This window comes from Pimephales promelas, chromosome 19 (assembly GCF_988280905.1).
Source record: "Pimephales promelas chromosome 19, fPimPro1.hap1.1, whole genome shotgun sequence".
NCBI classification, from domain to species: Eukaryota; Metazoa; Chordata; class Actinopteri; order Cypriniformes; family Leuciscidae; genus Pimephales; species Pimephales promelas.
This window is the reverse complement of record NC_142787.1, coordinates 3412877-3439609: the sequence shown is the minus strand read 5'-3', so window position 1 is coordinate 3439609 and position 26733 is coordinate 3412877. Positions and strand designations below refer to the sequence as shown.

The 26733-nt window shown below is 39.4% G+C and overlaps 1 protein-coding gene and 1 long non-coding RNA gene across 3 annotated transcripts in view; both read left to right on the top strand.

Annotated features, from left to right (window-relative positions):
• The window catches only part of gabrb2b (gamma-aminobutyric acid type A receptor subunit beta2b), a 145525-nt gene that overhangs the window by 98096 nt on the left and 20696 nt on the right, over nt 1-26733 (top strand). For both annotated transcript variants that reach the window (XM_089123919.1, XM_089123918.1), the window contains exons 6-7: nt 16893-17030; nt 21182-21334. In XM_089123919.1, the coding sequence (XP_088980045.1) occupies nt 16893-17030; nt 21182-21334 (291 nt within the window). The remainder of the gene's footprint in view (nt 1-16892; nt 17031-21181; nt 21335-26733) is intronic.
• Nucleotides 861-7209, top strand: LOC148970703 (uncharacterized). Its single transcript, XR_016147835.1, has 2 exons — nt 861-5617; nt 6040-7209. It is a non-coding gene; the product is annotated as an uncharacterized LOC148970703 (long non-coding RNA).

Sequence of the window (26733 nt, the reverse complement as noted above, 5' to 3'; positions counted from 1 at the left end):
ATTAGGATAGACATAGAGTCATTTAAGATCAAGATTCATTTACTAGATGAGAAAAATGCCATATGTCTTGTTTTTGGGCTAAATAAATCAAAATTAAGTGAATTGTTAAGAAAAATATCGGCGCGGAAAAAAAAAATTCAACACAGAAACACAATTATTGTTCTTACCCCATTGGCAGATAATTTAGCTTGTTCCAAAAAACAATATATAATATCGATGTACAAATGCATCTTGATTTAAGAATCTTTAGATATTTGGACTAGAAACTAGATACAAAAAAAAACTACTAAACAAGAAAAGCAGTGAAATAATTGTGTTTGACGTGACAGTTTGAGATTTGTTTAAGTTGGTGTGTATTTCTGAGATTGTGTTTGTAGTTGTGAGAAAAACTGTAACAAAGCTTTGTTCATTATAGTGGACATGGAAATTGGAAATCACCTCAAAGGGCACAAAATGCATCATCATTAGTGTAAACAGGAAGCCCAGAAGTTGCAACATACACATTTTTTCCTGCAGCTCTAATTGGAAAGGTGGGGTGTTAGTAGAAACAGTGCAGATGTTTGCAAAACACATTGCAGGTCACAAAAAATAGATGGCCAAGATTACGCATTCTGTGTTTCTAGGAATTTCTGTGCAACTCCCACTCCATCACAGTATTTTAGTGTGCTGCCAGACAGCTGTTGGCTGTTCTGTGTAGGTCTTGAGAAAATGTCATGCATGGAGAAATGAACTGCGTATTTGCCCCAAAGATAGCTATAAAACGAATATTTGCCATGACACATAACCGGATGCAACTCTATAAAAGGGACAATAATAAAGGAGCTGCCACACAAATCCATCCACCCACTAGGTCACAGCAGAAAGATGCAGATATTGTAGCAGCATGGGTATTATAAATCAACGCTGAGAACTGAGAATGACGCATAATCCATAGATCAACATGTGAACAACAAAGGCCTAATAGTACTTCATTGGCAGTTGAGTAATGAGTCATCTTTATGATACTGTAAGTCCTAAACCACATCACAGTGGTTCAAAAGCACTTTGACTCTGTTACGGCCTCAGCCTTATGGGTGTTGCCTATGTATTTGTGTGTGTATGTTTGTCTTGTATCTAATTAATGTCTCTTCTTAAGTGTAGGCTCCTCCCTTGCGCACCTGTGGTTCGTTGCTCTGATGGCTCGTGCTGAGCATATAAGCGGTGTGTGCAGGAGTGTGAGACACGCAGCGGTGAAACTCCGTGCGCGTCATGACCATCTAAACATCGGATCAGCTTCAACTCAAGCCTGTGTTCTTTGTATTGTGCCACTATTCTGTTTTATTTTGTTAGTGTTTGGTATGTCTAGTGTAGAGAAAATGTGAGTTTTCTGTGGGAAGAGTGAGAACATGAGAGACGTGAGATTGTGCAGTCATTTATTAGTATAAATAAATGTCTTAAACTGCTTTTTGCCTTGCGTCTCCTTTTATGTTATTGAACCCTTACAAAACGAGCATTCTTAACAACAGGGTTCGTAACATAATTGGGGGCTCGTCCGGGATATGTGTTTGAGTAGTGGCAATTTGATTGATCTAATTTAATTCAGGTGACCAATATCCTCTGGTTAGTTAGAGTAAGCCAGCAGGGCTGTGCTTAGCGCCAGTTCTGACGACGGTTTACTGTTTATTGTTTTGCTTTATTATTTTAGTTTGTTGTTTTTGGAGGTATTCCGGGGGAGAGAGCGATCTCTTAATCGGTACCCTCTGAAGACTAGGTAGGGTATTATTTAGATTAATGGCTAGGTAGGTAGGTCCAGAGGGTGTTGGATTATCCTGATTGCTTTTGCGTGTTTTTCTTTTCGTTTTTTTTTATATAAAGATGGCAACGTTTGAGCTCAGTCAATTTTTAGATCAACCTAGTGTTGAAGCTTTAGAGACATGTCGAAAAAATGATTTGTTTCTTATTGCTCAACATTATGAGATTTCTATCTCTAGAACACTTCGTAAGGAAGAGTTGAAAGCTTGTTTAGTGACTAGTCTGATTAATAAAGGGGTATTTTCTTCTATTGAGGCTGTTCCTACTGCAGCAGCGGAGTTGGCGATACCAGCTGCAGGAAGTCCGCCCTTACGTGTAACGAGTGGTGTTCCAGTTACTCCAGTGATCGGGGTTGGTGCGGAGGTACGTCCGTCTTTTTCACTACCTAAATTTGAACCTTTGTCGCTGTCCGCAGAATCATCAGGTTTGCGTACAGATTCCCGTTTAAAGCTACGTTTAGCACGGTTACAGTTAGAAACTCAGGATAAAGCTCAGGCGAGACAAGATGATTTGAAGCATCAGATTGAAATGTACCGAATTGACGCTGATATGAAGGTGCGATTGCGGGAGTTGGAGTTGCAGGCTGCTTCAGAGGTACCTAAAAAATCTATCGTCAAAACATCTCGGTTGGAGGTTAATTCTGAGACATCTGCTGGTCCATCCACTTCGGGTGTTAATTCTGTGCCGTCTGATGTGGGATCTGAGTCTGTAGCGCCGTTTTCGACACATTTTGATGTGGCTAAAAATATATCTATTGTTCCACCCTTCCGTGAGAGGGAAGTTGAGGCATATTTTCAAGCTTTTGAACGAATTGCTGTTGCCTTAAGATGGCCAAACGAGGTTTGGGCACTAATGTTACAATGTAAACTCTCAGGTAAGGCACAAGAGGTGTGTGCATCTCTCTCGGTAGATGAAAGCGTACAGTACGATGCCGTGAAAACTGCAATATTACGAGCGTATGAATTAGTTCCTGAGCACTATCGACAACGATTTCGCACTACGAACAAAGGCATGTCTCAAACGTATGTCGAGTTCGCTCGCGAAAAGGGCATTTTATTTGATCGGTGGATCAAGGCGTGCAGGGTAACTGACTATAATTCTTTGCGAGAACTTTTGCTGATTGAAGAATTTAAGAACTGTGTTCCCGAACGTACTGCGTTGTATTTAAATGAACAGAAAGTCAGCACTGTACAACAGGCTGCCGTGTTAGCTGACGAGTACGCATTAATGCATAAAACTGTGTTTTCAAAGCGTCCGTCTGACTGTGGGGGTTCCTCATTAAAGGAAAATGAAAATCTTTCCGACTCACGAAATAAATGGGTTCCAACCAGTCCGAAGTTTAACCGAGAGTGCAGTTATTGTCACAAGACGGGACATGTTATAGCTGAGTGTCGTACTTTAAAACGCAAACAAGAGCGACAAGATTCTTCATCTTTCCAGCCTCGAGGTTCAGTACTAGTGAAAACTGTGTCCCCATCATCCGTCAGTTCTCTTGTGACACCTGACAGCTGTTTTCAGCCTTTCGTATTCGATGGATTTGTTTCGTTAAATGAGAAGGTCGAAAGCCGAAAACCTGTAAGAATTCTCCGTGACACAGGAGGATCTCAGTCCTTTATATTATCAGATATTCTGGGTTTTTGTGCTGATTCGGCATGTAATACCAGTGCGATTGTGCAGGGTATTGAAATGGGTTTTGTGCCTGTTCCTCTCCATCGAGTATATGTTTTTTCTGATTTGGCATCTGGGTGCTTTGAGGTTGCAGTTCGTCCTTCTTTACCGGTGAAAGGTGTGGATTTTATCATGGGAAATGACATAGCTGGAGGTAAGGTAATGCCGGTAGTACAAGTTGTTGATGTCCCATGCAATGATTCGCAGGCTGATGCACTTGGTAAAAATTTGCCGAATGTGTTTAGTGCTGTTGTAACGCGAGCACAGGCGAAACAGGACATTCACGAAAGTAATACTCTTTGTGATTCTGTCTTTTCACAGATTTTGAAAACTGATGTTCTTCCCGACTCCCCTGACTCGACTAAAACGACTTTAAAGGCATCTGATGGCTTTGATCTTAGTTTGATCTCTGATTTGCCCATCTCGCGCGAAATTCTGATCGAAGCTCAGCGAAATGATTTATCATTAGAAAAATGTCGTGCGAGTGTTGAAAATGACAAAAAGTCGCTGCGTAATCACCAGTTCTACTGGAACGATGATGTGCTCATGCGTAAATGGAGTAGATCTTTAAATTCTGAGCAGCGAGACGATTGGAATGCGGTGCATCAAATTGTGGTACCTTCGAAATTTCGATCACATGTTTTAAGTCTGGCTCATGACCATCCTTGGTCTGGACACCTAGGGATAACTAAGACCTATAACCGGGTGCTCCAGCATTTTTTCTGGCCAGGGTTAAAGTCTGATGTTGTGACACACTGTAAGACGTGTTACATTTGTCAGGTTAGTGGAAAACCTAATCAGATTGTACCACCTGCTCCTCTGTGTCCTATTCCTGCCGTTGGAGAACCATTTGAGCGCGTTCTAGTTGACTGTGTGGGTCCACTTCCTCGGGCTAAGTCTGGTTGTCAATATTTGTTGACAATCATGTGCGCGGCTACACGGTTCCCAGAAGCCATTCCGTTACGCAACATAACGGCTAAGACAGTAACTAAAGCCTTAACTAAATTCTTTACAACATTCGGTTTGCCGAAAACTGTTCAAACTGATCAGGGTTCGAATTTTGTGTCTCGTATCTTCCGTGCCTCGTTAAAGGCTCTTGGCGTTTCTCACGTAGTATCAAGCGCCTATCATCCCGAGTCGCAAGGTGCTTTAGAGAGGTGGCACCAAACATTAAAATCTGCACTGAGAAAGTACTGTACAGAGACTGGGAATGAGTGGGACGATGGAGTTCCTTTGGTGTTATTCGCGGTACGTGAGGCGCGGCAGGACTCGCTTGGGTTTAGCCCGTCAGAGCTTGTGTTTGGACATAATGTCCGTGGTCCTTTGAAAATGTTAAAGGAAGAATTTCTCGGTAACAGTTCGTCTGTGAAGACCAACGTCCTTGATTTTGTATCACGTACTCGCGAACGTTTGCACAATGCTTGTGCTGTGGCGAAGGAAGCACTTTCTCTGTCACAAACGAAAATGAAAAAACATTTTGATAGGAAAGCAGTTATGCGTAATTTTTTGCCAGGCGAAAAAGTTTTGGTGTTGCTTCCTATTCCTGGATCTTCTCTCTCTGCGCGTTTCTCTGGTCCTTACGTGATAAAAAGTAAGTGGAATGAAACTGATTATATCTTACACACGCCAGAACGGAGGCGGAAAACTCGTTTATGTCACATAAACATGTTGAAACCATATTTTTGTGTCGAACCAAAAGAGAACCCTGAGAATTTGGTTAGTGAATCGGTGACTAAAGGAAATACTGAGCGCGTTTCATTGTTGGCTTATGCTTTGCCTGTCGATACTGCGGACGATGGGTTGAATGTATCCATGGAAGCTTTAGGAGGAGGATGTTTTGAAAACTCTAAGATTTTATCTTTGCTTCCTGAGCAACTATCCTATCTATCGCCTGAACAGCGAGAGGACGTAATGAAGTTGATAGACAGTTTCCCGTGTTTGTTCAATGACGTTCCTCCGGGTACTAATGTCATTCAGCATGACATTGAGGTCGGTAGCGCATTACCGATCAAGCAACACGCTTATCGTTGCCCAATGAGTCTGAGAGAAGCCATGAAAAGTGAGGTTAAGTATTTATTGCAGAATGGTTTCGCTGTCCCGAGTAATAGTCCATGGAGCTCACCGTGTGTTCTGGTACCGAAGGCTGATGGGTCTTTACGTTTCTGCACTGATTTTAGAAGGGTAAATTCCATCACAGTGGCTGATGCTTTTCCGTTACCGCGGATGGAAGATTGCATTGATTGTCTTGGGGGTGCGAAATATATTACTAAGTTAGACCTTTTGAAAGGTTATTGGCAGGTGCCGTTAACCGAGCGCGCTTCTAAGATCTCCGCCTTCGTAACCCCCGATTCTTTTCTGCAGTATAAACGCATGGCATTCGGTCTGAGAAACGCACCAGCAACGTTTCAACGTTTAATGTCCACAGTCTTAGGTGACGTTCCTAACTGTAACATTTATTTAGACGATGTAGTTATTTATTCGACTACATGGGCTGAACACATGTTGACCTTGCATGACGTGTTTCGTCGGTTAAAGGCTGCTTCCTTAACGTTAAACCTAAAAAAATGTGAATTTGCTAAGGCTTCTGTCACTTATTTAGGGAAGCAGGTGGGAAACGGTAAGGTACGGCCATTGGACGGAAAAGTGACTGCTGTCCTCAGTTACCCAGTGCCTACTACGAGGAGAGAACTACGTAGATTCCTGGGGATGGTTGGGTACTACCGGTGTTTTTGCAAAAATTTCTCGAGTGTGGTTGCTCCTTTAACGAAGTTGTGTAGTCCTAAAGTTTGTTTTGACTGGACTAATGAGTGCCAGCAGGCATTTCTTTCTGCTAAATCTCTTCTTTGTAGTGCACCTGTGCTGTCTGCTCCAGATGTGACTCGTCCATTCCAGCTTGAGGTCGACGCTAGTGCGGTTGGAGTGGGAGCTGTCTTGCTGCAGGAGGGTGCTGATGAAATAGGCCACCCCGTATCGTACTTTTCAGCTAAGTTTAACAGTCATCAGTTGAATTATTCAACGATTGAAAAAGAAACTTTAGCTATGTTGTTAGCCTTACAACATTTTAATGTTTATGTGGGGTCTAGTTCTTCTCCGATCGTTGTTTATACGGATCACAATCCGCTGGTTTTTCTGGGTAAAATGTACAACCATAATCAACGATTGATGCGTTGGGCTTTAATGGTCCAGCCGTATCATTTAGAGATCCGTCATAAAAAAGGATCTGATAACGTGGTAGCAGATGCGTTGTCTCGTGGATTGAGTTAAGCTCTGGTTCTATGCAGAATCAGTTTTCTTTTCCCCTTCTAAGGAGGGAAAGAAGAGGGAAAAAAAAAGTCTGATTCTTCCTTTAGGGGGAGAAGTGTTACGGCCTCAGCCTTATGGGTGTTGCCTATGTATTTGTGTGTGTATGTTTGTCTTGTATCTAATTAATGTCTCTTCTTAAGTGTAGGCTCCTCCCTTGCGCACCTGTGGTTCGTTGCTCTGATGGCTCGTGCTGAGCATATAAGCGGTGTGTGCAGGAGTGTGAGACACGCAGCGGTGAAACTCCGTGCGCGTCATGACCATCTAAACATCGGATCAGCTTCAACTCAAGCCTGTGTTCTTTGTATTGTGCCACTATTCTGTTTTATTTTGTTAGTGTTTGGTATGTCTAGTGTAGAGAAAATGTGAGTTTTCTGTGGGAAGAGTGAGAACATGAGAGACGTGAGATTGTGCAGTCATTTATTAGTATAAATAAATGTCTTAAACTGCTTTTTGCCTTGCGTCTCCTTTTATGTTATTGAACCCTTACAAAACGAGCATTCTTAACAACAGGGTTCGTAACAGACTCCAAGGAGCCCCTTCTACCACAATAATAATCCCTAGTTTTGTTTTCAAAATTTGTTTCTATGGGCTCCTCCTACTTTCTGAAAAGCAAAAATATATATATATATATATAATTAAATGTATTAACCCTATAAACCGAACCTCCTCCCCCAATTTTTTATACTGTAAAATGTCAAAATATCATTCCGCTCAGATAGGCATGTGTCGTATATCATTTGAAAGGTCCTACTGAATAGAATACAACAAGCATAACAGTTTTGGGCTTTGAAATTTAAGTTATTTTTTTCGTTCGCGAAATAACATAATCCATTTGGTCAATCACAAGATATTTCATAAGAACAACAATTTTAAAAATGCCTTCCGGGTGTCAAAGGCTACCTTGGTTCCAAATGCTATAAATGTTGATAACTTTATGCTGATCCAGCTCACATGTAAAGAATTGTCCTCCTACATTATTTACTTCCTGAGTTATGGCATGGCAAATAAGAAACATATGTAAAATTTCCCTTAAGTACATTTTGGCTGTTGTTATTGCTGTTGTCTTTTATCAGTTTCACAGCATGAGAATGTCCAAATGTAATGATTTATCCCCCTAAATATTTAAAGTTTTCTATCAAACTACACCTACAGTACCTTTTGACTCTCCTTGCAATAGTTTTGTAGTTATTAGTCTTTACGTTTGTGCATGTCACTCAGGAATCAAAAAATGCCTTCAGGGCTTAAAAGGTTCATTCATTTATTGTATTTGAATACATTATTAAATTCTCAATTAAATAGCTCAATGGACTTTTACTAATTAAAAAACTTCAGTGTTTTTTCACCCTCTGTCTAAACGCTCTGTTTTAGTTTCATTTCTTTAAAACCCTGCTTCTGAAAAGCTGCTCGGATTACTCTTTCGGCCCCTGTCTGCTGTGATCAGTTTATCACTTAGAGCGTGTGGTGCTGTAAATACTACTGTAAATCCGCTAACTATAGCGACTGTTTTATCAGTTTGAGCCACGAGTCCAATAATGACAGTCGAGAAGAACTCGCTGGTTGACCCAAACCACCTTCACAAGCATGACTTAGCAGGACGTTTGTTGTTTTTATCCTCCACAGATCTCATTTCTCTACAGTACACCATCGCATCTAACACAGCCTCATCCCAAAAAGTCATATAACTGACGTTTTGGGACGTATTTTGACCATACGTCAATATCCGCCTTTTTAGGGCCCCCTTAAACGTCGGTAGATGGCGATCCCGGGCCGTCATACAACTGACGCTTTACCTTTAACGTCAGTTAGGTGATGGGTTAGGTTTAGGGTTAGGTTTAGGTATGGGGTAGAGTTAGGATCCCATAACCTCATCTACCGACGTTTAAGGGGGCCCTAAAAAGGCGAATATTGACGTATGGTCAAAAGACGTCCCAAAACGTCAGTTATATGACGTCTTGGGATGAGACCGGGTTGTCGCATCAGATTGCAAGGTTCAGGAAGCAGGAATCATTAGGGGAAACAAAATGTGTGAATGAGGGGAATCCGTCTAGCAGGATACACAATTTTACTCAACATACACGGGCCCCAGCATGTACCGTTGAGGCACCATTTGCCGAAAGCACAATGTCATCGATGTTTGCTATGTTCCAAAAGTCTTTATGCGTGGACCACAAATGAGTAGATCGTTGTAACTCTTACACAGATGGTCTGCTGTTGTCCGAAGTGCCAGATGCAGTGGAGCTGACAGAACAGATTATTGATGGCAGCGAGGAGAAGCAAGAGAATGCGCTTTAGCGGGTTAACACGATTTTCCATTGGTCTCGTCTCTGTTTCTTGACCAAGACGGTGAGAGATGGGCAACTAGAATCTTCTCAACTGCTGTCATCTCTAAATGCCCATGTTCTACTAAACCAGAAGTTGCGGTTAGTTCAGAGGTAGCAGGGTTTGTCTCATGTATTGAGAAAGGCTGCTTCTGTAATGGAGCACCAGTACACATACACAAATCCTTTTCATCAGAAAAAAGGGGAATCCACTACATTTGGTAATAAAAGGAAAAGGAATTCTTGTCTATTACTCAAGAAAATTACAAAATGTATATTATAAGACATTATGAATGCCATTATGCATTGGAGGCTAAAGTGAAATTGAACTGAAATTCATTATACGATGCATGTGCTTGTTTAGCCGTTGCCTTTATAGATGTTTAAGAGAGCTTCAGTTCAAGGATCAATGTAAAGTGTGTGAACTGTCATTCTGCCAGATGCCGATCGTTACCCAGACTGATGGCAGAACAGTAACACCGGGGCACAAGAGACAGACAGGTTAAGCTCCTTATTGAGAACTGATCCCTCTCTGTTCTCTTGTGCTCGTCTGCCTAGACATCCGCTTAATTGGAGACGATGTTGGAAGAGAGTGTCCTGGCAAACTGATCTCATTAGGAACTTTCTTGTTGTCATGTTGAGGTTACAATTAAAGCAATAATAGATATCACCAGAGATAGTGATACGAGTACATGGTTGTACACCGATCTAAGCATATGTAGCTTCAAATGATGTTTAAAGTCCTTTGGCATTCGTGCAATTTGGATCATTTTTTTTATTTTTTTTTTGTTGGTTTACATTGGCAAATCATATTTGATGGTGAATTTCATTTTTAAGATTGAAAGCCTATGATAAAAGAGTTGAAGAGTTTCCAATCTAATTGTAATGTGTTACCTTCATATGACAAAAAGAAAATGTTTCGAAAAAAATCGATACGTTGGAAATAAATATGCCCATTTTGAAATAATACTATGATATGCTTGAAAAAAAATCGAATGATACGTTTTTATAATTCTGTCTAAAATACTATCTTTATATGAGGAAAAAATCGTTCGAAAAGTCACTAATTTGTCCACAACCCGTTTAAAGTTTATTTTGTGATATTGATTGGTTGACTGTACTGTAAGGATCACCCATTGGCCCAACGACAGAATCCAATGGTACTGGCAAAGGAATAATTCCAATTTTCCAATTCCAACCAATTTTAAATGATTTTCAAATTTAGCCTGAGATAATTATTTAGTTCTGTTTACATTTGGATATTTGATTATTCTTGTATTCCATAGTTTGCTTGATCATGGGGCAAACCAACCCGATCTCACGGGAATTCGTACGAATTTTACGAGGTGGCTAATTCGTAACAATTCGTACGACCTCACTTGTACGAATTAGTACGATTTTGTGAAATCGTACATATTTTACGGATTAGCCAATTCGTATGAGTTCGTACGCATGACCTACCCCTGACCCCGCCTTAAACATAATCGTCACATGGGTTTAGACAAATCCTACAAATTCGTACGAGTGAGGTCGTATTTAGTTTGCTTGATCATGAGGCAAACCAACCCGATCTCACGGGAATTCGTACGAATTTTACGAGGTGGCTAATTCGTAACAATTCGTACGACCTCACTTGTACGAATTAGTACGATTTTGTTAAATCGTTCATATTTTACGGATTAGCCAATTCGTATGAATTCGTACGCATGACCTACCCCTGACCCCGCCTTAAACATAACCGTCACATGGGTTTAGACAAATCGTACAAATTCGTACGAGTGAGGTCGTATTTAGTTTGCTTGATCATGGGGCAAACCAACCCGATCTCACGGGAATTCGTACGAATTTTACGAGGTGGCTAATTCGTAACAATTCGTACGACCTCACTCGTACGAATTAGTAAGATTTTGCTAAATCGTACATATTTTACGAATAAGCCCATTCGTATGAATTCGTACGAATGACCTACCCCTGACCCCGCCCCTAAACATAACCGTCACATGGGTTTAAACAAATCTTACAAATTCGTACGAGTGAGGTCGTATGAATTAGTACGAATTAGCCACTTTTGAATCACTCGTACGAATTCGTACGAATTGGTCATGAGATAGGGTAGGGCAAACACATAGGAAAACAGGTTTGGTATGGCCCATGGGTAAAGTTTGTTCTGAGCTTTTCTCTCCAGATTAGTGGGTTTGTAGTTGTGTGTCATGTTGTCTGTTTTTGTGAGAAATGTTGTTGAATTCAAACCAGCCATATAAATCATTATCCCACTTTACACATGGCTGCTTGCTAAATAAATCAAATGAATTGGACTTTAAAGTATATTTGAGTTATGTAAGAAGTAAGTAGCTGCAGTGCTCAGGTTGATCTTAAATATTTTTGTGACACAGAACAAAGAAATAGGGGATGGGTAAAGCTTGTCCTTTTCATAGAGGTGACTTAACATAGTGTTTGACTTTTGATGGTCTAATCTCATTTTACCAGGCCTCTACATATTACTCAAATGTTCTGCACTGCTGAAGCACAGCATATGGAGCCAGGTAGCCGTCAGAACCAATTCTTGAACTGCATATCTCCTCTGGTGTATAAAGAGGTTTTCCTATATAGATGTGTTGTTTTGACCTCTCCTGCTCTGTGTTTGTGCAAAGATTAGGAGATGATGTGTGAATTTAGGGACACTTTTAATTGAACGTTAGAAAAACTTTCTGCTGAGGCACACGTGCATTACTGGAGACGTTCCCACTTTAGATCTGTTTTCTTTTTTTGTTAAATGCGCTAGTAGACGATTCTACAACATGAATTGGAAAGTATAGCTACGAGGCCTTTTGCTCCTTCAGTCTCACCCTGCCACTTAGGGGTGAGGGTTTTATCCTCTTTTAAGGGATGACTGGCTTTTTAAGAATTGTCATGTAGTTCAGACACAGTAAAGTGCATCCTAACTTCAGGTTATTTATGTTTAATCCTTATTAATATCCATAATGCTTTAATGAGGGGCATTTTTTTTATGCAAACATGAGAAATTTAAGCAAATTTCAAAGCGGGACTGTTTTAAGATCCCAGAAACCTTTATAAAACTTTGTGGGCTTGCCTAAGGAAGCATTTTTAGGCATTATAGGCACACTTGACACAAAGGCTGAAAAATCGGTCAAAAATTCCTTTATTTATGTAACTTCCAAGGCAGTTTTACATGCATCCATGTGTAAAAGGCATTCCATAATCAATTGCCTTAAGTGGATATAGTTATAGTAAATATAGTTTTTTTTTTCCAATACTGAGTTTTAAAACAGCTCAGACTTATTAAAACGACTATTTTACCCACACTGTAAAAATATTGTTGGTTTAACTTAAAAAAAAAAAAAAACGTAAAAAACAGAATCAATGACATAAACTTCATCAAATATGAGACCAATTCAAATGTTGCTGTAAAACAGCTCTAAAAAGATAACATTGTTGTTATTCAGCTCGAGTCAGTTCAAGTTTTGTTCTCATTTGGAAGTGTCACACTGTAAAAAAAAAAAATATTGTTGGTTTAACTTAAAAAAAATAAGTAACCTGGTTGTCTTAAAACTTTAAGTTCATTGAAATTGAAAAATTGAGTCAATACAATGAAGGAGATTGATTTTTATAATCAGAAACTCAAAATGTTATGTTATCTGAACCACGTAAATTATCTAAGTTGATTTGAAAAAACGTTATAACCAATGACGTATGGTCAAAATGATTTTTTTTTACAGTGCATCACTTTTGTGACCATTATGTGCACTGTTTTTTTTATTCTTATTAGATCATTGCATAAAATCTAAAAATTAAAAAATTACAACAAGAATTGTGATCACAACATTTTTTCTTTTGTCAAATCAACTTAAATAATTTATGTAGTTCAGATAACATAATATTTTGAGTTTCTGGTGATTAAATCAATCTCCTTCATTGGATTAACTCAATTTTTCAATTTCAATGAACTTAAAATTTTAAGGCAACCAGGTTACTTTCTTTTTTTTTAAGTTAAACCAACAATATTTTTATACAGTGTGAGAACTTCCAAATGAGAACAAAACTTGAACTGACTCGAGCTGAGTAACAACAATGTTATCTTTTTACAGCAACATTTGAATTGGTCTCATATTTGATGAAGTTTATGTCATTGATTCTGTTTTTTACTCTTCGTTTTATTACTGTGGAGATGCTTTAATTAAAACAATCTGTTTTGTATATAATGTGACTTTACTTGACTGAGTAGCCTGTTGACAGCAAACTTAATTGAAATCAATTTTTGATTTCTTTTACAGTATGTGCTAATCCGCCACTTACGAGGTTCCATTTCGGTTAGGGATCCTTCCAAGGCAACAACTTGGTTTTTAACACTATTCCTCTTCCTCGTTCTCATCCTGGAGCTCCTGTGCATGTGGGTTCACGGCTACCGGAGCGAGTGATGTAAGAGCCCTGACAGGAATGTTGGCAAAAGCTAATTTGCAAAGTCAGGCTCAGTGACATAGAAACAATGGAGTTAAGTGGCTTTAAATGGCCCAACCAACCACACAAATGCCATTATTCCTTGCAAAATAATATGAAGTCATGTTTGTGTGATGTAATGGTCATTTTACCAGGGAAAAGACCACTAAAATGGTCATTTTAATCCTTTTTTTTTTGTTGTTGTTGTTGTTGTTGTTGTTTTGTATAAATTAGATTTTTAAGGTTCAGGTTGTCTGCTGGCATGCCTGGGGTATGACAATGAGATACAGCGTCTCGTTCCCTTCTTAGGGAACATGGGTTATATACATAACCCTAGACGTTCCCTTTCGAGAGAACTCTACACTGCGTCATTACGTTGACACTATGGGAAAAATAATACCCACTGAATAGATAACCACTCATCTGTGAATTCACACATGCTTCATACACTTACTCACGCTGAAGGCATTTCCATAGTGTTACATAAGTAACCCTAATGTTTTCAATTGCTCTTAGTCTTAGTCATAATTTTCACGTTGTTCTAAACAAAATGGACTTTTGTTTTGTTCATGATTTTTTTTTTCCCATATATTGAAAATGAACAAAGACCAAGGTCTGTCAAGTTCCAAAAAGCAGCATGAAGATAGTCTAAATCATGGACTATATTTCCATGAAAACAGTCATTATTCAGTAAATATGATAGTCAACAATAACATTCTTTGTATGGAAAAGAGAAGATTCACCATTCTGCTTTACTTAATTTGTGTTCCAAGGAAGGGTTCGAAAGACACCAGAGTAAAACAATTATAGATTTGTATTTTTATTTTCTGAAACGCTTTATTTTATCTGCTGACACTTTGGATATTTTTCTCTGATATATCATCATTTTGCATTTTGGCCCTCAGTCTGATAAGTCAACAGTCGCTCAGGGGACCATCCATGGATGGATTATGCAAGACCAAGTTTTCTGGTCTGATGCGGAGTGCTGTTTGCTCCGATACAATAAGATGTTTCTCAATCATTTATGGCTAGATGGGCTGGCTGTTCGTGTTTCTGTCAGTTTCAGCACAGGGAGCACTGAAGCAAACCAAATATCTCATGTTTTGTTTGAATATTTATGATGGCTTTTTTCTGCAGCTGAGGTCAGAAATGGAGTGCCGTATGATTTGACTTGACAATGATTTTGACCCAAGGCTTGCATGTGCTTATACTCTGCTCTCTAATAACACAGGTTCAACTCAACCAGGGCTAGATTGCTAAACTGGCATACCAGGCACTTTCCTGGTGGGCCGATCCACTCACCTAAAGGATTATTAGGAACACCTGTTCAATTTCTCATTAATGCAATTATAATGGCACTTGGCAGTTGCTTCAGTGCATTTAGGGGTGTGGTTCTGGTCAAGACAATCTCCTGAACTCCAAACTGAATGTCAGAATGGGAAAGAAAGGTGAATTCAGCAATTTGGAGCGTGGCATGGTTGTTGGTGTCTGAGTATTTCACAAATCTTCTCAGTTACTGGGATTTTCACACACAACCATTTCTAGGGTTTACAAAGAATGGTGTGAAAAGGGAAAAAACATCCAGTATGCGGCAGTCCTGTGGGCGAAAACGCCTTGTTGATGCTAGAGGTCAGAGGAGAATGGGCCGACTGATTCAAGCTGATAGAAGAGCAACTTTGACTGAAATAACCACTCGTTACAACCGAGGTATGCAGCAAAGCATTTGTGAAGCCACAACACGCACAACCTTGAGGCGGATGGGCTACAACAGCAGAAGACCCCACCGGGTACCACTCATCTCCACTACAAATAGGAAAAAGAGGCTACAATTTGCAAGAGCTCACCAAAATTGGACAGTTGAAGACTGGAAAAATGTTGCCTGGTCTGATGAGTCTCGATTTCTGTTAAAACATTCAGATGGTAGAGTCAGAATTTGGCGTAAACAGAATGAGAACATGGATCCATCATGCCTTGTTAGCACTGTGCAGGCTGGTGGTGGTGGTGTAATGGTGTGGGGGATGTTTTCTTGACACACTTTAGGCCCCTTAGTGCCAATTGGGCATCGTTTAAATGCCACAGCCTACCTGAGCATTGTTTCTGAACATGTCCATCCCTTCATCCTCTGATGGCTACTTCCAGCAGGATAATGCACCATGTCACAAAACTTGAATCATTTCAAATTGGTTTCTTGACCATGACAATGGGTTGACTGTACTAAAATGGCCCCCACAGTCACCAGATCTCAACCCAATAGAGCATCTTTGGGATGTGGTGGAACGGGGATGTGCATCCCACAAATCTCCATCAACTGCAAGATGCTATCCTATCAATATGGGCCAACATTTCTAAAGAATGCTTTCAGCACCTTGTTGAATCAATGCCACTCCAAACCTGAATGTCTATCTTTCTGTGGAACATAAAAGAAAATCATTTGATTTTTTTTTTTTTTGTCCATACAATAGAAGTCAAGGGTATGGCCTAACCAAAATGGTTAAACATTCATGAAATATGTTTTTCTTTACTATCAAGTGCATTTCAATGTGACAAAAATGCAATATTATTTTTCCCTTCATAGTTTTATTTATCCATTTATATACTCCAATTTAAGGCCTTAACCTCAGCAAAAAACATTCAAGGGGAAACTCATTGCCCAGGCTTGCGGATGGGTTGGATTTGTCCATTTGTAACAAATAATATAAAATAATGATTCAGGCAACAACATATGACACACACACGCTCCTCCGTTGTAATCAGATAGAAGAGAATATCTCATATCATGACCCATATTACAAGTCCATTACAGAACTCCTTTCAGATGTAGTAAATGTTCACAGCTGAACTTTATCGCATTTTTCATCATTTATAATTCTTCACATCTTAGCATGCCTTGAATGATTTAACATGTTGAATTATGTATATGCAAAGTTTATAATGAATTAAGACTGTGTTTGCAGAAGATGACGGTCCATAATCTGGGAAAGTGACATTTATCCAACCATTTCAGAGCAACTTTTTTTTTTTCAACAATTTATCACTGTATTTATCACACGGCTGCAGAAAATGTTCATAAACATTGTGTTGTTGTTTTTTAGGTCACTAACTAATCAGCTTAAGTTAGCTTAGCAAGTGTGTGTGTTGATTTGTGTAATGGATTTGCAAGATTATGCAAGATTCTCATTGTTGGACAGTAAGCTGTGTCATTTATTTCTTTTTTTCATTACTTACGCACTTGTAGGGATGCCAGAATATCCCTATTTTTGGCTATTTTAATGACCAAGTCTTTAAAACAACCAATGAGACATCAATCACATGACCCCCATCCATATATGTTTTAACATCTGCCCTTGTGTCCCTCAGATGGCTACACCACAGATGATATTGAGTTCTACTGGCGAGGTGGCGACCATGCAGTAACGGGGGTTGAAAGGATCGAGCTTCCTCAGTTCTCTATAGTGGACTACAAACTCATCTCGAAAAACGTGGTGTTTTCTACAGGTAATAAAACCAAACTACACTGTCGAAATAAGCCAAAAACTGAAATAACTGTCTGACTGATAAAGTAAAGGTAAAGTCTTTACTTAGTAGGCTACTAAAAAGTACAGTTATATTCTCAGATGCAAAAATTGCATCACATTTTAGGACACTTTGAGGTTGAAACCCCATTTACTCCATATACACATATGCGGCTGGCTCTTGTGGGCAGAGTCAGTCAGAAAGCAATTTATTCATGAACCCTAGTAAAATAAGCAACTCTTCTGGGTTTATGAACCCTCTCAATTTGGCATGGCTAGTGGTGTCTCAGGCCCCAGCGGTTGTATGAATTAACCCTGGTCTGAGAATGAAAAACAAACACTAAGTCTGTTCTTATAAGTTATTTAACAAATCGTTGTGTGGCCACTTGATTTATTCATAGACAACATTTTCATATTCATGAATGTGTCATCCAAATCAGGAGGTTAGCTGTAGATGCAGTCTTTAAAAGTTATGTTTGGTTCACACAGTTCACCACCTAACTCCCCCATATTAAAATGTATTTACCTTATTCCATTATCTGTACACCGCACATGATATACAGTATAATTCCTGGTGGGTCTAATTGTGTTTTATGTAGTTATCTGTAGGAAACATATGAAGAGTTTAGATGCAAAAGCCTCTAAATGCCATTTGAAATTTTCTTCTTTAATGATGATTTTTATCAAACTTGTATACTTAAGTTCAGTAATTTCACTTAAATAACAATTAATAGGTAATTATCATTGCCGTTTAAGTGAAATCACCAAACTTAAATATACAAGTTTGATAAAAATCATCATTAAAGAAGAAAATTTCAAATGGCATTTAGAGGCTTTTGCATCTGAACTCTTCATATAGAGATATACAAAAAATCTGAATTACTCTCTCACAGTATACAATAGCTTTGGGTGAAGTATGGAGTAACTTTTAAAGTTTTTAATCACTGAAAATCTTAACATGCTTTATTAAAGTCCACATGCTTCAGTAATGAAGCACCATGACCATTTGACATTACTGATATAAATCCTTTGTCATTACTTTTCTGGTATTTTTCATTTTTAATGAGTGCAGGATTTGAATGTTAGAGTTGCTACTGAGGATTGTGAAGATATAAGACAGATTCTGAAAATTGAATCTAAAATGGATTTTATGGTCCTTTTTGAGCAGTAGCATAGTCTAAATTGCTACTCCATTGCATTTGTAGTGTAAAGCTAATACACTTTCTATTATTTTCCTTTTTTTATCCTCATCCAGTAACATGCTGTTATAACAAATGATGTATCTGTCGAAGCAGTCATATGGGCTCTGCTCTGACATATGGCATTTTTTTTTTTGTGATTTTTTTTTTTTTTTGTGATCCCATCTCCTGTCTCCCTTGTATTTTGCTTTCTTCCCCTACATATATTGTCTTATTAAAGACAATATACTCTGAACAAAATCGTTTGTTTTTGCCTCCCTTTTATAGTGGCCTTTTATTGTCGACAGCCTAATGCTACGTTCACACCGGACGCGAATAGTGCGTCAGGCGCGAATGATTTCAATGTTAAGTCAATGCAAAGACGCATTACGCGCGTAAAAAATTCCTGCGGCGCGGAAGACGCCTCATTTGCGCGTCAAGTTTGCTCAAATGGGGCGAATTGAGCGTCTGGCGCGTTAGGCGCGAATTATTTAGTTAGTGCCATTTCTGCATTCACGCGTTTGAGGCGAATTCTGCCGCCGAGTTGAAAAATCTGAACTTTGCCGTGAATTCGCGCCGCATTAACCAATCAGGAGCCTAGCTGCTTGCTCACGTGGTGAAGTGTCTGAATGCTTCAATAAATTATTTTGTAATATGACTAAATGCCTGGGGCCTAATGTATAAAACTTTGTGTAGATTTCATCCTTAAAGTGTGCGTACGCACATAAGGCAGAATTTGCGTACGCACTAAATTTTTCAGATTTATAAAACCGTTCGTACGCCAAAACCTGCGCAGAATTCACTTTATAAATCCCAGTCAGTGGGAGATTATGCGCACGTGCGTCTCCTCCCCGAAATAACCATATATGGAGATTACAACGCCTAGTTTAAATATTCATATCCTAATCTGCATATCATTTGCATATGGTTATTCATCCACGTGATACTAAGTTTAACTGTGCAAGACGTTAGGAAAATATGAAATGCGGATGTGCCGTCACATTATTTCAAACATTTTTTTTTAGTAGCCTATATCCTTGCCTTGTTTTTGAATGAATAAATCAAATAGTGTTAAATACATTTCAGAGAAAGTTTTTCTCAATCTTTTCCACTGGCCAAATAGTATTTTTAATTGATTTATATTTTAATGGAAAGAGATAGACATGGTTGTGCATTATTTGCACGAAACAGTTTTCTCAGACAATCTCCAGTTAAAACATAAAACACAGCATGCCAGAAGAAAAGTGTTCAAAAGCAATGCATCCACAACAAATAGGTCTATTTCTATTTATTGAATATATATATATAGTAATGATTTCATGTAGTTTAAGAGTTTAACTCCATTAATGAGAATGGCATATTTAATCTAAATGTTCATATCAGAAGTAAAACATAGTTTAAACCATTCTGTTATTGTGAATATGGACTGTATTTATGATTTGGACTCATAATGAAGATTTACGGTTTTACTCCATCTGCCGTTAGATTATAGGCTATATATGCGTCAGTTTCACCAAACGGTCCAACGCGCGCCGCGTGCTGGCGCGGTCATTTAAGAAGGGATGGATGTTTGCTTCAAGTGATGATAGGTTTGTGAAATTATATTTGTATTATCTTTCTGTAGACGTATAATTTTCTTTAGATTCTTTAGTAAGCAAAAAGACATTTGACTCCAGCTCACCATCGGTGTCGCCAAAACCCATACTCTTCTAAAAGAGTGCGTACGCATGGTCAAGAGCATCCTTACGGTGCGCACTTATTTACGCCAAGTTTATTTTTTATAAATCCCGATGTGCGCGTGGAAAAATGCCCATTTTGTGCGTACGCAACGTTTATACATGAGGCCCCTGGTGTGGTTCTAATGCACAACAAAGCAAATATTTTATCACTGAAAACATTGTTTCTATATATGAGACATTGAATGTTATTCATTACATATCTAGATTATATGAAATAGTATTATGATGTAAAGTCTGGATGTGAGAGAGAAAAAAATCACAGGACAGGTTAATAACTTTTGAAAGCTGGCTCTATTTATCATCAAAACAAAAATAAATGACAGCTAGATTAGGTGGATGGGGGCGAAGGTGATTCTCGCTCGCTCCGATGCGGGACAACAGGTCATCAAACTGGGAGCGGGACAGGCGGAAGTACCGCTGACAGCGGCCGTCATCCAGGCGTAGCACCTGGAGCGAGCAAATGGTGAAACTCGCCAATCGGTTCGCCTCCGAAGGGACCGGTGGACACAAATACGGCGACGATGATCCCCACGCCGCTGTTCTGCTCTCCAGAGCAAATACAGTGCGGTGAATCTCTCGATGAATGCTCGATCAACATAAACAAAGATGGCCGTCAACGGGTTTCTGTTTTGACGCGCGTAAATTTCGCTTCAAACTTTTTATTTCACCTGCGTCAGTTTCGCTCTTGACACGCGAATTAACACAAAGTGGTCAAGCGCCAAACTAGACGCGGTAGACGCGAATTTGACGCGCTATTCGCGTCCGGTGTGAACGTAGCCTAAGGCACACCTGTGCAATAATCAGGATCTTGATATGCCACACCTGTGAGGTGGATGGATTATCTCGTCAAAGGAGAAGTGCTCACTAACACAGATTTAGACAGATTTGTGAACAATATTTGACAGAAATAGGCCTTTTGTGTACGTAGAATCTTTGAGTTCAGCTCATGAAAAATGGGGGCAAAAAGAAAAGTGTTGCGTTTATAATTTTGTTCAGTGTATATGGAAAGAGATATGTAAATATATTTAATGAATATAAATGAAATCAGTCAAATTATATATGCAATACACAAATGTGAATATTACATATATTACACAATATGATGCATAATTAAGAATAACAGAGGGCGTATTGAGGACTATGACAAAATATACAAATTCCTTAAACTGTTCAAAAAGCATTTTATAATAACTTGTTGCTTGGTTATTTTCATCCAGGTTCATATCCTCGCCTCTCCCTGAGCTTCAAGCTTAAGAGAAACATTGGCTACTTCATTCTGCAGACCTACATGCCTTCAATCCTAATCACCATCCTGTCTTGGGTATCCTTCTGGATCAACTATGATGCCTCGGCTGCCAGGGTTGCTTTAGGTAGGCGCACATACATGGTGACATACAGTATATAAACACACTCACCTATCCCTATACATTCCTTTCTTCTGTTATGCAGAAGGGTTCTCTACGGAGCCCCTCTAGTCCCACTTTGGTAAAAAAAATTAATTATAACTATCTTGTGGCCTCAAGATAGTAACTCGTGGCCTCAAGATAGTAACTCGTGGCCTCAAGATACTAACTCGTGGCCACAAGATAGTCACTCGTGGCCTCAAGATAGTAACTCGTGGCCTCAAGATACTAACTCGTGGCCTCAAGATAGTAACTCGTGGCCACAAGATAGTAACTCGTGGCCTCAAGATAGTAACTCGTGGCCACAAGATAGTAACTCGTGGCCTCAAGATAGTAACTCGTGGCCACAAGATACTAACTCGTGGCCACAAGATAGTAACTCGTGGCCTCAAGATACTAACTCGTGGCCTCAAGATAGTAACTCGTGGCCACAAGATAGTAACTCGTGGCCACAAGATAGTAATTCGTGGCCACAAGATAGTAACTCGTGGCCTCAAGATAGTTACTAACTCGTGGCCACAAGATAGTAACTCGTGGCCTCAAGATAGTAACTCGTGGCCACAAGATAGTAACTCGTGGCCTCAAGATAGTTACTAACTCCTGGCCACAAGATAGTAACTCGTGGCCTCAAGATAGTAACTCGTGGCCACAAGATAGTAACTCGTGGCCACAAGATAGTAACTTGTGGCCTCAAGATAGTTACTAACTCGTGGCCACAAGATAGTAACTCGTGGCCTCAAGATAGTAACTCCTGGCCACAAGATAGTAACTCGTGGCCTCAAGATACTAACTCGTGGCCTCAAGATACTAACTCGTAGCCTCAAGATAGTAACTCGTGGCCACAAGATAGTAACTCGTGGCCTCAAGATAGTAACTCGTGGCCACAAGATACTAACTCGTGGCCTCAAGATAGTAACTCGTGGCCACAAGATAGTAACTCGTGGCCTCAAGATACTAACTCGTGGCCACAAGATAGTAACTCGTGGCCTCAAGATACTAACTCGTGGCCTCAAGATAGTAACTCGTGGCCTCAAGATAGAGTTAGTATCTCGAGGCCACGAGTTACTATCTTGTGGCCACGAGTTAGTATCTTGAGGCCACGAGTTACTATCTTGAGGCCACGAGTTACTATCTTGAGGCCACGAGTTAGTATCTTGAGGCCACGAGTTACTATCTTGAGGCCACAAGATAGTTATAATTAATTTTTTTTTACCAAAGTGGGACTAGAGGGGCTCCGTAGTTCTCTCCTTCTTTTCTACTCTTGAAAAAAATCAAGAAAATGCACCTGAGGTCACCCACTATATATTTGTAATGCCACTGCAATTTTTTTTTTTATCAAGAAAATAATATGATGATGTAAATGTCACGTTCATGTCTTGTTCTGTCCTGTTTGGTTTAGTTTTATTATCTTGTTTTGTTTGATTTAATTGTCACCCTTTTCCTGAGTCTGATTCTATCATTAGTTGTCATGAACCCCTTTCAGACAGGCTAGTAATAGGAACTTGGTTATAGGAATGAGCCACCACCAGTAGGAACTCTGACGTGACATATGCCGCGCTTACAGAGCAAGGCGACCATTTGAGCTTATAAAACTTAAACTTTATATATATTTTTTTAAATGAGCGATCGTTTCGCTTGATAAGACCCTTATTCGCCATCTGGAATCATTCAAAGCCCTTTGAACAGTTTGCACTAAAACTGTCTTTTGCACCTTGAACCGTTTGGTTCCCAGTGAAGTGCATTATATTGAGGAAAATGCTGGAATGTTTTCATCAAAAACCTTAATTTCTTTTCGACTGAAGAAAGAAAGACATGGATATCTTGGATGACATGGGGGTGAGTAAATTATCAGCAAAATGGAACTACTCTTTTAAGAGGTCCATCTATCAGTGTTTTCCTGGTTCCTGGTTACTATCTCCCCTGTTCCCTGTTCTATTAATGATCTTCCCTTGTGTATGTAATATCACTGGAACATGATTCACCCCAGGGCCCTCTGATATCCTTTTTAAAAGTGTTTAATCAAGCATCGTGACAGACATTTTTACTCATTGGATTTTATTTTTCACCACACGTCCACCACCCCCCTTCTCTCGTAAGCCGCCACATTTTTCCTGTCATCACTGATTATATAAGGCTGAGACTGGCTTCTCACTGTGAATAAAAGAGCACTCTTTGTGATTGCTGTCTGGCTTGGCCTTGTTCATCCACACAAGTTTAAACCACTGTTGCCATGTATACTGTAGGTCCAGAGGAAGATAAACAAGATTCAAAGGGTCAAAAACAAAAGGGATTTATTAAATAAAACTCAGGTGGTCCACACATATGAAGAAGGCAAAGAAACACTGTGAAGACACGAATGTGGATCACGCGGAAAACTCAAAGGAAAAACTTCTCTGTTTTAAAGGAGAACTCCGGCGCAAAATGAATCTTTGGTCTAATTACACATTGTTACCTAGTCAACCGTTATCTGAGATTTGTTTCCATGATTGCCGAATGTAAATAGTTTTATCTGTAAAAACAGTTTAGCCTATAACGCTAGTATAACGCTAGTATATAGGGCATAGAGTAATGACAAATAAAAATCGCTTGTTATTACCACTAACAAGGCTCAAAATAGCCCCACACTAACACGACAGCATAATAAGGGTCCCTACATTCAAACCGAAGCTTTGAGAACTTTGTCAGTGTCCATACAGTTTAATAAAAAGATATTTTATACATACAGTCAACTTCACGAATACAGGAAGAAGCCATCTTGGAAAAATAGTCTCTACCAGTCGATCTACGAACGCTGATCCAAGTGCGCTGGTGAGATGTGAATAAGGTGATAAGGTGAGCGCGAACAGTAGTCTACGTGTACATATTGAAGAGAACAAAATGGTTTGTGTTTGTGTTTCTTCCGGAAACAACGGACCATATGAGATTCTGCACAGTTCAGCGCACTTGTATCGGCGTTCGTAGATCGACTGGTAGAGACTATTTTTCAAAGATGGCTTCTTCCTGTTTTCCCGAAGTTTCACTGTGTGTATAAAATATCTTCTTATTAAACTGTATGGACACTGACAAAGTTCTCAATGCTTCGGTTTGAATGTAGGGACCTATGTTATGCTGTCGTGTTGGTGTGGGGCTATTTTGAGCCTTGTTAGTGGTTATAACAAGCGATTTTTATTTGTCATTACTCTATGCCCTATATACTAGCGTTATATTAGCGTTATAGGCTAAACTGTTTTTACAGATAAAACTATTTACATTCGGCAATCCTGAAAACAAATCTCAGATAACGGTTGACTAGGTAAAAATGTAATTAGACCAAAGGTTCGTTTTGCGCCGGAATTCTCCTTTAAGCATATATTTGTCATGTAAACTTACCTTAAAAGTCCATGAAAATTAAACACACATGGATAAGGACAACTGTAGCATTTAACAGAAGTCTGAGTGATTGTGTATATTTAGGATGAGCAGATATAGGTGTTTAAAGCTCATGCTGATTAGAATCATAAAATATGTGGATGCAAATGTGGTATATAGTGTGTGTCAATTACCACAGTACTGTGCATCAAGTGCATAACTATCTGGTTTAGCCAATACCATGAGGCAGGAGTAGGAGTACCTAATCTGTTGTGCTATTGGTCAAGTTGAATCATGGCTATATTGGTACCATATGCATATTAAACTTGCAGTACAGTACGTAGCAGCCGAAAAGAGATGAGAAACTTTTTCGTTGAAAAGGAGGTTTCGATAACACGATTTGGCATCTGTTAAAGTGCAAATAATGCAACCCGGTCTCATCCCAAGACGTCATATAACTGACGTTTTGGGACGTCTTTTGACCATACGTCAATATTCGCCTTTTTAGGGCCCCCTTAAACGTCGGTAGATGAGGTTATGGGATCCTAACTCTACCCCATACCTAAACCTAACCCTAAACCTAACCCGTCACCTAACTGACGTTAAAGGTAAAGCGTCAGTTGTATGACGGCCCGGGATCGCCATCTACCGACGTTTAAGGGGGCCCTAAAAAGGCGGATATTGACGTATGGTCAAAAGATGTCCCAAAACGTCAGTTATATGACTTTTGGGGATGAGACTGTGTTAACTAATGACACTAAAACACAAGGATTTTTGAACAATACTAACTTTGTACCTCATATAAGCGCTGTAATACCCGTCAAAGGATCAGCTGTGAATTTCATGAAAATTGTCAGAATGACACTGACTGGATATTTCACTGCTTAAAATGACAGAACTATTTCTTAATCACTGTTGAGAAGCAGGAAGGCTTTGTGTTTCACCAATTAAGGTGCCTAGCTCCCACTCTGCCGGCTGAGAGCATCAAAAATCACACCATTTTAAGATTGTGAATCATCAACTGAAAGAAAAGAATTCTGATAATGCCCCCTCACACATTGCACATGTTTTTCGAACTTTCTAAATGAGGACATACTTGGGGTGATCTCATTTGGTTTTCATAGAATGCAATTTCCACGTGATAATCCACAAAGATGCTTGATGCAGAAGAAAAATGTCAACATATTTAATAAACACGAGGAGCGATACAGAGAAACACCAGCACGGAACTTCAACTTCAAGACAATGATCAGACAATGAATGAGGGTTTAAATACATAAAAAGGTAGGGTGACCATATTTTGATTACCAAAAACCAGGACACTCGGCCCGGCAAACAGATGGGCCTACTCAAATGATACTCGAAGTTTACTCAAAGATACCTTATTAATTTCAATACACTTAAAGTAGGTTATGCCTCCTCTGTATGGATAGAAAATTGTTATATTGTTATTTGAAAACAGGACATGTCCTGGGAAAACAGGACAGTTGGTCACCCTACATAAAGGTAACAAGAGAAGTGAAGGACAGGTGAAGGCGATCAGTTGACATGGAAACAAACAAGATCCCCCCCTTATAATATGCATTTATTTTTAACTGATTTGCTCACCGACTCCCAAATGATTCGTACAACGACTCATTTTTCCAAACCACTCCTTTGCTTGACGCTAATCGGCGGGGATTGGTCAGATGACAGACCCAGTCAGTTATTGTTTGTTAGCATAACGCATTAACAAATTGATAAAGCACTGCAGTACTACAAGACGCTCTATTCTTTATGACAACTCCAAACATTTCACAGCGACAAACATTTCACATATTTAAAAAAAATTGACATTGGAGACCTAGAAGTTGCGCTGAGCGTAACTTACAAACACACATACGCACACACATACTTATTGTGCCTTCCCTCCTCGCGCCCGACGCTACAAAACCGTTCAAAACCCATAAAAGCAACAATTATTAATAATACTTACAGGTTGTGATTCGGAGGAGGAAGCTGATCCATATACACTGGGT